This window comes from Stenella coeruleoalba (genome assembly GCF_951394435.1).
Source record: "Stenella coeruleoalba genome assembly, chromosome: 11".
Taxonomy (NCBI): Eukaryota; Metazoa; Chordata; class Mammalia; order Artiodactyla; family Delphinidae; genus Stenella; species Stenella coeruleoalba.
The window spans coordinates 10,320,363-10,332,306 of NC_137157.1; the positions used below are offsets into that span (position 1 = coordinate 10,320,363).

At 50.4% G+C, this 11,944-nt stretch overlaps 1 protein-coding gene across 2 annotated transcripts; it reads right to left on the bottom strand.

Moving 5' to 3' along the window:
* Positions 1 to 1,343: 1,343 nt before the first annotated feature.
* POLR2F (RNA polymerase II, I and III subunit F) lies at positions 1,344 to 11,840 on the bottom strand. 2 transcript variants are annotated; one of them, XM_079936287.1, is made up of 5 exons: positions 11,692 to 11,840; positions 10,327 to 10,396; positions 6,179 to 6,309; positions 2,025 to 2,096; positions 1,344 to 1,520 (listed from the first exon to the last, which is right to left on the bottom strand). In XM_079936287.1, the coding sequence occupies exons 1-5, from the start codon at positions 11,709 to 11,711 to the stop codon at positions 1,430 to 1,432; spliced, it is 384 nt and encodes a 127-aa protein (XP_079792413.1). In that variant the 5' UTR covers positions 11,712 to 11,840; the 3' UTR covers positions 1,344 to 1,429. The 2 variants fall into 2 exon arrangements, with proteins under 2 accessions (XP_079792413.1, XP_079792414.1); XM_079936288.1 differs by having other exon boundaries at positions 2,025 to 2,127.
* Positions 11,841 to 11,944: the final 104 nt, after the last annotated feature.

Genomic DNA, 11,944 nt, shown 5'->3' on the forward strand with positions numbered 1-11,944 from the left:
CACCCAAGCCCCATCTCCCTTTAATCACATCTGATACTGAGCGGTCCAGCAGGAACAAAGAGACCATTTAGAGAAACGGGGCCAAGAAAGTGACCCCCGCACTCTGGGGCGGCCGCCTGGATGCCAGCACAAAGGCGGCATTTCAGAGCTGAAATTTCAGCACCCAACTTGATTAAAGGATTCCACAGGCTTGGAGGAGGGTGGAAGGGGGTGCGAAGTCCACTGCTCCCCCAAATTAACCCTTCTCCAGAGCAGCAAACACCCCTCCCGCTCCTGGGGATGCTCACCACTCCCACCCTGTCCAGGGGGCACCCACACCCAGGGTCCCTGCCTCTTGCAGAGGTCAGGCAAGCTCCTCCTCTTCGTGGAAGGGGAGCTGGCAGCAGAAGGGAGGTCAAGGCTGGAATATTCAGGAAGCCCGTTTTCCCTTCTATCCCTGTTGGTGTCAGTATACACCCTCTCCCTGTCATTTGTTCCCCCCACCCGCCAACCCCGAGAAAGGGAGGAACCAGCATGATTGATTGGGTAAGCAGAGTGAAGAGAACAGGACCCATTAGAACCTAGGGCAGAGAAAGGGGAGCTCCAGTCCTGATTTAATGTCACGCCTTGAACCCAGAAGCCCTGCTCCCCTGCCCACCATCATCCCAGCACCCATCCTAGTGAAGGCCTCGGAGGAGCAGGGGCCCCACACAGAAGGGGAAGGACATCTTCCAGAAGCTGGGAAGGAGAGGGTATGGGTGTGGCAGACCAGAGAGGTGGGTCATGAAGGATGGTGTGTGGGGAGTGGCCTGACGAGCGGGGATCGAGGGGGGGGCGGGGGAGGGGAGGCAGGGGTGGGCAGGTGCTCGGCCCTTGGTCCAGCTGCTGACTTGCCCGGCAGGGCTCTCTCGGGGAGGGCAGGAGATCACTGCATCCCCAAGCTTCCTGCTGGGGCACTGGCTCCTGAAAGGGGATCCGAGCCCACGATAAGAGGCTCGAGGCAGGTCCTTAGGAAACAATGGGTGGCTTGATGAGACCTGCTCTGTGATACTCCTGAGAAGGGAGAAGCCCCTGCAGCCAGTCCCCACTGGAAAGGAAATTGGGGGTTTCCGTGGCAACCAGCTCCCTGGGCACAAAGGCTTGTCTGTCTGCTGGGAAGGCAGCTGAGGTGTCTCCTGCAGCAGCCTCTGCTCTGGTGGACTACGAGATGGAGGGAGGGACGTGGGGGAGCCACAGGGGGTCAGGGCCCCTGGTGCTTCCTAAAGAGCTGACAGTCGCAGGGCCACTGGGATGGGTGCACCCTCCAGGCAGCAGGGCGGAAGAAGTGGGTAGGCCTCCCAGGCAGCTGGAGGCGGAGGGGTTGAAATGTTGAAGAATTTATTATTTACACGAATAAAGAATATGAGACTAGGAACTGGGGCTGAGGCACAGTCAGGAAGACGATTCCGGCTCAGTCGGTGATGATAAGCTCGTCTACCCCCCAGTCTTCATAGCTCCCGTCAGGCAGGTAGCGGCGAATGATGATGGGAATCTTTCGGGCCCTGTGGCAGGGGAGAAGTCAAGGTACGTGAGGGCTGGTGACCCCAGCCCTGCAGCAGAGGGACAGATGTGCAGAATGCAAGGCAAGAGAAGTCTCAGCAGCATCCTCTTGAGACTATGAATGCACTTTGTAGGAAAGGAATTACAACAAAAAAAGTTCCTGCATCTCTGAGTGTGGCACTTGAGTCTGGAAGGGCTCTGCCATCCCATGGCTGAAGGGAGGAGGGGGAAACGTAGAGGGATGTTGGTAAGGCCAACTGCAGGAGGAACAGGGAAATTCGGACAGACAGCAAAGGTCTCATCAATGTCCTCCCCTCCGCCTTTGCCTGCCCCCTCCTCCCCCTCCCTCCTCCTCCCTGCAGGGCTGACTCCCAAACAAACTAAGGGTCTACAGGAACAAGAACCACACTTCCCCATCAGGGAAGTGGGGGAAGGGTGAGCAGCAGAGAACCCAAGGGTTGCCTCCCAGGGCTCTGGAGCAGTGAACCATGATCTGGGCGACTTACTTGAGCTCTTTCATGGCGATGAGCAAGGGATCTGTCTCCCCCTCCAGCTCCACCATCACGGGGGCACACATCCTGTAGGTACAGGGACAGGTGTTGGGGGAGACTACAAACACAGGGAGAAAGGCCCAGCATGAAGTCGGGGGGGAGCTTCACAAACAGGATCAGATCAGCATCCCAGTCCTCACCCAGAAAGGGCACCTTCCAGGGAGGCGGGCACAGCGGATGCGGAGCGGCAGTTCCAGGGCACTGACAGCGAGGGTACGCGAGTGGGAGCCTGTACGCTAGACTTAAACTTTGCCTCCAAAGATACTGAGTTTCTTCCCCAAATCTCACTATCCTCATTTGAAAATGAAGACAAAAAGCCCTGCCGCGCCCACACAACAATGATGCTAAAGCACCACTGGAACAAGCAAAGAGCAGGTGGCATGGCTGCTCTCAGCCCTTCAGAGTACTGTATCTGAGGTGAGCACGCTTGTTACTTCCGTGTCACTGATGAAGAAACTGAGGCACAGACGGTCAGTAACTTGCCTAAGGACACACAGCCAGTAAGTGGTAGAACCAAGGTTTGAACCCCGAAGGCTCCTCCCTACTGTGCTCCACCACCTCCCATTATTTTTAAAAGCTGGTGATTCACAAACTGAAGCCCGGTACTGTGAACGGGACAAGTGTGGGCTTTCATCACTGGGCCGTGTGACGTGCGTCATGCCAGCTCCCCTGCCAAGGGCCTCCCCCAGGGCCCATCACAGACTCCTGAGCCTGCAGCCACAGCAGAGTGTTCCAGCACAAAGGACCCGCACGTGCAAAAGCTCGCCCTTCTGACCACTCTAACTCGACCCCCCAGCCCTGCCTCGGGGCCCAGCTCGCCTCATTTTCCTTCTCTGACTTGGCAATACCCCCAGGGTCCTGCTCCTCCAGCCTCTACACAGGGCCTGTGGTGGGGCGCTCACCTCCTTGCCACCCTTCCATGACACCCCACAGCCATCAGGCAGGCAGAACCTCACCTGGCCCCTGCTTACCTTTCTAGTACCTTCTCATGCTACCTGCCTATATTTACCCCACATTCCAGCCATACCAAATTACTACAGTTCCCTAGACATACCCTGTTGTTTCCTTTTTTGCATCCTCGTACAAGCTCTTCCTCTCCCTACAGGCCTGCAAGAGGCTCAGATGTCCCCACTCGGGAAAGCACTTGCTGAGGCCTCAGTGCCCTGACTCATTTTACATGCGCTTCTCTTGGCACCACTACCACTACACTGTGACTACTTGTTTGAAGTTTTCCAACGAGACCTGGTGGCCCAGGACCCCAAGCCCTAGCACAACACTTGGCCCGCAGCAGAGGCTCTAGAAACAAACAGGCCAGTTCTAGGCCCACCTCCTCTAGGAAGCCACACTTATTGATTCCAGCTCAAGTTTACACTAATGGATCCCAAACCTAATAATCATCAAAATTACTGGGAAAGTATGCTAAAAATACAGGTTCCCAGGTCCTTCCCCAGACCCTTCCCCCTCACTCTCTAGTGAAGGATCCTGAGAACCTGCATTAGCAAAGCTCCCCAGGTGCTTCTCATAACCAGCCAGTCTGACAGCCACCAGTTCACACTAAATAATCTACTAATTTCATTGCTAAATATTCTGATGTCTGTTACTCCCCAAAGCCTGAAAATTTCCCAAGGGCAGAGACCAAGTTCTTTAACTTTCTCTATATCCTCTCTCAATAATTATTTGAACTTCCCCAAAATGTAAACCTTTAAAGAATGGGGCAAAATGCTTTCCCTGATCTGCATATGCCTTATTTCTTTCAAGATACAGATAACTCAACAGCATTAATTCATCCAGCCCTACTATGTGCACAGGAAGTGGGAGAGTGTGCCCGGAACGTCTCCACCTGTGGCAACCATTCAGCCACCAGGTGGGGCTAGTGAACCAGAGAGAGGTTTCATCCACAAATATCCAAGAAACATCTGTTCAGCATCTACTAAGTACAGAATTGCAGGCCTCGTACTCAGGATAAGCTCCAGCCCTGGCTGTCCAAGGGCTTACAGCAGCCGGGGAACCACCAGACAGCACCCTAGCCCTCAGTCGGAAAGAGCACTATAGACTAGACTAAGCTAGACCGAGGCTTGCTCCCCGAGGAAAGCAGGACCTGGGCCTCGGTAGTGTTTGAAATGCCTGCTCCATACTGTCCACCAAATGCAAGCCCATCTTCTGAACTTGTCACTCAATGAACCAGTGACATCTTTTCCAGTCTTGTGCCCCAAGCTACTTGCCATTCCCCCACTACAATCCATACATGCCTGCCTCTACCTGGACCTTTCCTAGTGCTGTTTCTGGCACCTGGGATACGTTCAAAACCACCTCGCTTTAATTCTAATCTCTTCATGAGGCTTCCCCAGTCACCCCTGCCATTACTCCCTTCTCTCTTTTGTTTCTCTTGTAAAGCAGCAATCCCATCCGCCTTGGGTTCTGGGTATTTAGAACGGGTCCATCTCTCCCACCAGACTGTAAACACCTAGAGACCTGGGGAATTGTGATCATCTCTGCATCCCCGACAGGTGCAAGCACTATATCTTATTCGATGCTGACAGACTTTAACTTGCACACAGTCTGTTTGTTTGAAAAATAATTTATGAATTATTCTTTCTGCTTGATCATGTTTAGCAGACGTAAGCACTGCCCAGTCAGTGCTCTGCAATGATGGAAATGTCCTCTATCTGTACTACCCATTACGGTAGCCATAGGGAGCTACTGGGCACATGAAGTGTGGCTAATGAGACCGAAACACTGAATTTCTATTTAGTTTTACTTAAATTTAAATGACCAAATGTAGCCAGTGGCAACCATAACTGCGGTGCAGGCCTAGAGGATCCTGACCCCAGCGACACCAAAATCATCAAACTGAGTGCAGCTCTCATTTCACCCAGACCAGCAAGGAGCACAACCAGGCTGGCAGGACGCCTACTGCTGCCAAGTGGGTGAGGAACGACGCTGCCCGCCCATAAAGCCCTCTGTCGAGGTGAACACGGTGGCCACCTTCACTCCACGACTGGAGGAGATGAAGCCCAATGCTGTTTAAAAACCTGGGCGGGGCAGGGACGGACGGATGCATAGACTGAGCATCACCACGCCGCCAGCACGCGTCGTCCCACAACTCTGGCCCCAGCTTTTATTTCAAGCCTAGTTTCGACTACTCCCTACTTGAAGCACCCTCTCCTCTAGGTACCCACCATTTCCCACAGCAGCTTATAAGAGGTCTGGGGTAGGGCTCCTTTCCCCGGCATCACGTTTCCCCGGGGAGGATGTTCCACGAGAGCCACAGTAACATGCCCGTCCCCTCTGTCTTCCCACCTACTCTCGCCACAACGGAGGAGGAACTCATCTGACAAGGGAGCCTGGTGGGGAAAGCACGCATCTGTGGTCCAGCCTCTTCAAGAGTCCCTGCTTCCTCAAAGCCGCCTGACCTGTCCTCCATGATGCCCACAAGCTTAGCAGGCAGGCTGACACCTGCACACAGGGCCGCTGGCGACGGCAGTGCCCACGGCTGTTGGGGTGGACACGGAAGCGTCGCACGTTGCGATCCCCACCTGCCTACTGCTAGCTCCTGAATCCTGTTAGTCTTCAACTAGCTCCAAGCTTAGGAGACAAAGGAAAGGCTGCTAATTTCCAATCCCCAACCCCCGCCTCACTGCTCTGTGCTTTCACGTTTCCAGCGGGACCTCTACATGGAGGGCTCCCCCACTCCTCTGGGCTGGCCCTTGTCTATCGACTCAAGAACCACCTTAAGCCCAGGGGGGTACTGCCGCAGCACCCCCAACTAACCAGCCCACAACGGTCGAGGGCTGATCTTATTCTATTTATTTATTTCTGCTTCCCTAACTGACAGGCACTCGTTACACTCCGTATTCTTATCACTATTCTTCTACTGTACTGTTATCTGACTTCTCAGATGTTTATGTCCGGTTTCTCTACTGGATCACAAACTCTCTGCGGGCAGGGGGTCTAGCACAGTGCCTGGCACACAGGGACAGCACCACCCTTGTTCAGCGTGTGAGAAGAGGGAAGGTCTGTGGTCAGGTGCCAGGCTGAGCCGCACCAACAGCGTGCAGGTTCCCTGTAGCCTGTCTGATGGAAAAGATGGTGAGGAGGCTCATACTCACGCGATCTGAAGGGCTCGGGTGCCCAGCACACGGGCTCGCTCATACTTGGTCATATATGGTGTGGTGATTCGCTTCTGGTTGGCCTGCGGTCGCTCTCCAGAAGGGAGGATCTCAACATTCTCCTGGCCCTCCTGGACACCAAGGAAGAAAGAGGGAAAAATCTCAGGATGCATTATCGGGGGTGAGGGGCAGGATGACGACGACAGCGATTGTAACCACCGCTACGCTACTGCTTATTACGTGCCAGTGACCTGCAACTGCCTTATTAACACCTCATTTAATCCTCACAATAACCTGACGCGGTGGGGATTACAATGCCCATTCTAGAGGCTTGGAGGGTTAGCTAACTTGGCCAAAGTCTCAGACCTCGTAAAAAAGGACTCATGATGAGGGAGTCCAAAGCCAGCTGCCTCATCCAGAAGAGAAGTCCTTGAGCACAGACAACAAATCACCCTAAGAGGAAGAGGAACAATCACCCCATCTTTACATATTCATATATTTAACAATCACTTATTAAGCATCTGTCATGTGCCAGACATCATAATAGGTGCTGAGACAGAAAGCTAAGAGTTTCTGCTCTCAAAGAATACATAGTCTGGGGAAAAAGACAAGAGTAAACAAAACAACAAGTGCTATAAAAGTATGCAAGTGTGATGTAAAAGAATGAAATTAGAACACTCCCTAACACCATACACAAAAATAAACTCAAAATGGATTTGAGACCTAAATGTAAGACCGGACACTATAAAACTCTTAGAGGAAAACATAGGAAGCACACTCTTTGACATAAATCACAGCAAGATCTTTTTTGATCCACCTCCTACAGTAATGGAAATAAAAACAAAAATAAACAAATGGGACCTAATGAAACTTAAAAGCTTTTGCACAGCAAAGGAAACCACAAACAAGACGAAAAGACAACCCTCAGAATGGGACAAAATATTTGCAAACCAATCAACAGACAAAGGATTAATCTCCAAAATATATAAACAGCTCATACAGCTCAATATTAAAGAAACAAACAACCCAATCCAAAAATGGGCAGAAGACCTAAATAGACATTTCTCCAAAGAAGACATACAGATGGCCAGGAAGCACATGAAAAGCTGCTCAACAACACTAATTATTAGAGAAATGCAAATCAAAACTACAATGAGGTATCACCTCACACCAGTTAGAATGGGCATCATCAGAAAATCTACAAACAACAAATGCTGGAGAGGGTGTGAAGAAAAGGGAACCCTCTGGCACTGTTGGTGGGAATGTAAATTGATACAGCCACTATGGAGAACAGTATGGAGGTTCCTTAAAAAACTAAAAATACGGTTTCCCTGGTGGCGTAGTGGTTGAGAGTCCGCCTGCCGATGCAGGGGACACAGGTTCGTGCCCCAGTCCGGGAAGATCCCACATGCCGCGGAGCAGCTAGGCCCGTGAGCCATGGCCACTGAGCCTGTGTGTCCGGAGCCTGTGCTCTGCAACAGGAGAGGCCACAGCAGTGAGAGGCCCGCGTACCGCAAAAAAAAAAAAAAAAAACTAAAAATAGAATTACCATATGATCCAGCGATTCCACTACTGGGTATATACCCAGAGAAAACCGTAATTCAAAAGACACACGCACCCCAATGTTCACTGCAGCACTGTTTACAATAGCCAAGGTCATGGAAGCAACCTACATGCCCATCGACAGACGAATGGGTAAAGTTGTGGCACATATATACAATGGAACATTACTCAGCCATAAAAAGGAACAAAATTGAGTCATTTGCTGAGACATGGATGGATCTAGAGACTGTCATACAGAGTGAAGTAAGTCAGAAAGAGAAAAACAAATATCGTATATTAATGCACGTATGTGGACCTAGAAAAATGGTACAGATGAACCAGTTTGCAGGGCAGAAGTTGAGACACAGATGTAGAGAACAAACATATGGACACCAAGGGGGGAAAGCCGCGGGGGGGGGGGGGTGGGAATGGTGGTGTGCTGAATTGGGCGATTGGGATTGACATGTATACACTGATGTGTATAAAACTGATGAGTAATAAGAACCTGCTGTATAAAAAATAAAATAAAATTTAAAAATTTAAAAAAAAAAAAAAGAAGTTCCTGTGCATGTAATCACACCTTATGTACTGTTTTCTATGTAGCTTCTTCCACTCAATGGTATATTTGTAGATTTATCCATTCTGTTGTGTCTACCAGTACTTTGTTCATTTTCACAGCCATCTAGGATTTTATGGTTGGAATATACCACAATCCATATAATCGTTCAATTATAATGAGCATTTGGACTAGTTTGCTATTATGCTATGAATTTTCTTGTACATGTCTTTTGGTCAACATAAGTATGCATCTGTGTTGGGTATACACCCAGGAGCGGGATCACTGGTCCCTAAAAAATATACATCTATACTCCCCTTTAGTACATAACTCCACAGAGTTTTCCAGAGCGCTGGCCCAATTTACACTCGGACCAGAATAATATAAACGTTGCTCCAATTGCTCCACATCTTTCTTCTCACTTGGTGTTGTCACTGTGAGATGTCTGCTTTGTCTGGTTTAATCTGAGCCATCTCGGTGGGTGTGGAGTGGTGTCTTGTGGTTTACTTTCCAGTTTCCTGACGACTAATGATGTTAAGCATCTTTTTTATATATTTATTAGCTATTTGGATATTCTCTTTTGTGATGTACCTGTTCAAATCCCTTGCCCCTTTTTGTATTGGATTTTCTGCATTTTTATGATTGATTTGTAAGAATTCATTGTATAGATGTACTTTCTCAGTTATATGTTTTGCAAATATCTTCTTTAACTCTGTCTTTCCTGTTCACTCATTTACTGGTTGTAATTTAATTCATCCAATGAGTGCCATTTCACTAATTTACAGAGTTGTAATTGTGTGTGTGAGCGTGTGTATTTAAATAAATAAAATGGAATATCAAAGCACTTCAAAAAAAAATTAACCAAAAAAAAAGTATGCAAGTGTGCCACAAACTTAACAAGAAAGTGAGAGACATCTACCTCGTACTGGGGGTTACGAACACAGTCCAGAGATGAGACTCGGGCTGGTCCAGAAGGATGAGTAGGAGCTGCCAAGCTAACGAGGAAGGAAAGGGCCTCCCAGGCAGGCTGAAACGCGTGCGCAACAGGCACAGAGGAGGGAGAGGATGTACTAGGTCTGGACACCTAATTGTGGAGTGTGATTAGAGCAAAAGGTGTGTACAGGGTTATAGGCAGAAGAATAAATTCTATAATAAAGAATTAACAAATATTTACTGAGTGCTTACTACATGTCAGATAGTATTCTAAGCACTTGGGATAGTGCAGTAAGACAGATAAAAATTCTTTCTCCGGGCTTCCCTGGTGGCGCAGTGGTTGGGGGTCCGCCTGCCGATGCAGGGGACGCGGGTTTGTGCCCCGGTCCGGGAGGATCCCGCGTGCCGCGGAGCGGCTGGGCCCGTGAGCCAGGGCCCGTGAGCCATGGCCGCTGGGCCTGCGCGTCCGGAGCCTGTGCTCCGCAACGGGAGAGGCCACGACAGTGAGAGGCCCGCGTACCGCAAAAAAAAAAAAAAGAAAAAAAAAAATTCTTTCTCCTATAGAACTTACATTATAATGAGATGAGACAAACAGTAAACAAAATTAGTTAAGTACAATGTGTAGTATAAAAACAGAGAAAAGACAGGGAGTGCCAGGGTGTGATGCTGGAGAAAGGGGTTAATGTGGCAATTTTAAACAGGATGGTCAGGAAGGCCCCACTGAGGTGACATTTAACAAAGACCTGATGAGGCTGAGGAGCAGGTCGCGTGCATATCTAAGGAAAAGGAAGAGGGAACAGCACAGTCAAACGTTCTGAGCTGGGGTCTCCCTGGCATGACAGGGACAGCGAGAAGAGATAAGGTCCCAGAGGGAGCAGGTGGCCGGTCAGTGAGCTAACTGCCCCAGAAGCCATGCGCTGTGCTGTGCTCCAAGTGGACAAAAGCCTTCAGGCCCACCCTGAGGGGCTCCTCCACTACCCAGGACTAGATCTCTCCTCACTCTAACTGGCGGTGCCCTAACCACAGACGGGAGGCAGATGCATTCAGTCAGTCATCACTGGCTGGGCTATGCAGCAGCTTGGGCTGCAGAGAGGGGAGCCCAAGGCTAGATACTGACCTCCTCGGCATTCTCCAAGTCATCTAGCCCTTCATCCTCCTCCACGTCATCAAAGTCGTCGCCATCAAAACTGTACAAGAAGCAGCAGCCAGTTAGAGCACCACTTAGTAGAATCAAAGAGGGCAGAGATCTGTGTCTCATCTGAGTTACTAGCATAGGAGGCACTCAATAAATATCTACTTAATGAGTGAATCACTTAATAAATCATTAAGTCATTTGAGTTCCTCGTCTAAAAAAACAAACAGAGCTTACTTTTCTACTCCCTCCTCACAGAGCCCTATTTCCATGCTCCCCTTGGGAGCAAAATTCTTGCAAGAGTTGTCCATCTTCACTGTTTCCGATTCTTCTCTTCCCATTCTGTCATCATCTCACTCCAAAGCCTTTCACCTCCATGATTCCACCCAAACCATCCTTTCAAGTTTGTTCATGTTTTCCACATTGCTAAATGTGATGGACTATTCTCGTTCTCATTTAGCCTGATGTGTCAGTTGGCCCACAGGACCACTCGTCTCACTCAAAACACTCTCCTCACTTGACTGCAAGGACACCTCACACTCTTGGTGTCCTCCCACCTCACTGGCTACTCCTTCTCAGTCTCCTTTGCCGGTTTCTCCTCTCTTCCCCCGAAGCACTCCATGTTGGGATGCTCTGACACGCAGACATCTCCTCTTCTCTACTGACACCCGCCTGAGGATCTCCTCTGTTTCTCAGCTTTGACTAATATACTTATGCTGAGAACTCCCCTATTTTTATCTTCAGGATAGACCTCTCCTCCAACACCACACGTCAGGTAATCTCCTGGGCTCTAGCTTCAAAATAAATCCAGACTTCAAAACCACTTCTCACCACTTCTACTACTATCACCCTAGTGCAAGTCACTACCTTTTCTCACCTGGATTACTGCAAGCCTCCCAGACCTTTACGACCTCAAAGTCTCCCCAGACCCTCCTCGGGATTACTTCTATACTACAGACCTACTACGCAATTCACACGACCCGGCATTATGTCTATGGGCCTGTCCCCTCTTCTAGAAAGGGACCCCACCTGGAGAGCAGAGACTATACCTAATACACCTATTAGGTATTGACACAGAGCCCGACTCAGCGGAAGTTTGCTGAAAGATACCTTTTTCAGTGATCCTCTCTGGACCCTCGAGCCAGGGTCTTTCTGTGCCCAGTCTCTGGCCGGGTCTATGCTGCCGGCTCACCGCCCTACCCTTCTCCAGCTCCGCGGGCCCCCTCAGCACCCCCAGTGCCCTCAGACACTGCCCCCCGACACCTGGCTCCTCAACTTCCTTCGACCCAGGCTCCCGCTTCACCCGCCCCTTGCGAGGTTCCGCAAAAGTCACTTCGCTCCCGCACTCACTTGTCCTCGTTGTCTGACATGACACCCGCGCCACAGCTACCGGGTTCTGCGCCCCAGACCCGAGCGGAGACCAGCGAAGAGCACGCCTCCGCCTCGCTCGACGCCAAGCGTACTCTGCGCCCGCCTGCGCCGTGACCTAGAGGTAATCACTTCCGGGAGGCAGGCGCGGCGATAAATGTGCGCATGCGCCGAGCGGCGCGTGCGCGTTACCATGGTAGCCAGACAGGCTAGCTGCGGGCTCTAGTCGCTGAGA

What these genes read in the sequence shown, in the direction of transcription:
- POLR2F (XM_079936287.1), bottom strand. Translation starts at nt 11,711, where the DNA reads ATGTCAGACAACGAGGACAA. An exon ending in ACTTGGAGAATGCCGAGGAG is followed by an intron (nt 6,310 to 10,326) that starts GTCAGTATCTAG and finishes CTTGGTGTCCAG; the next exon opens with GAGGGCCAGGAGAATGTTGA. An exon ending in ATCGCCATGAAAGAGCTCAA is followed by an intron (nt 1,521 to 2,024) that starts GTAAGTCGCCCA and finishes CCCCTGCCACAG; the next exon opens with GGCCCGAAAGATTCCCATCA.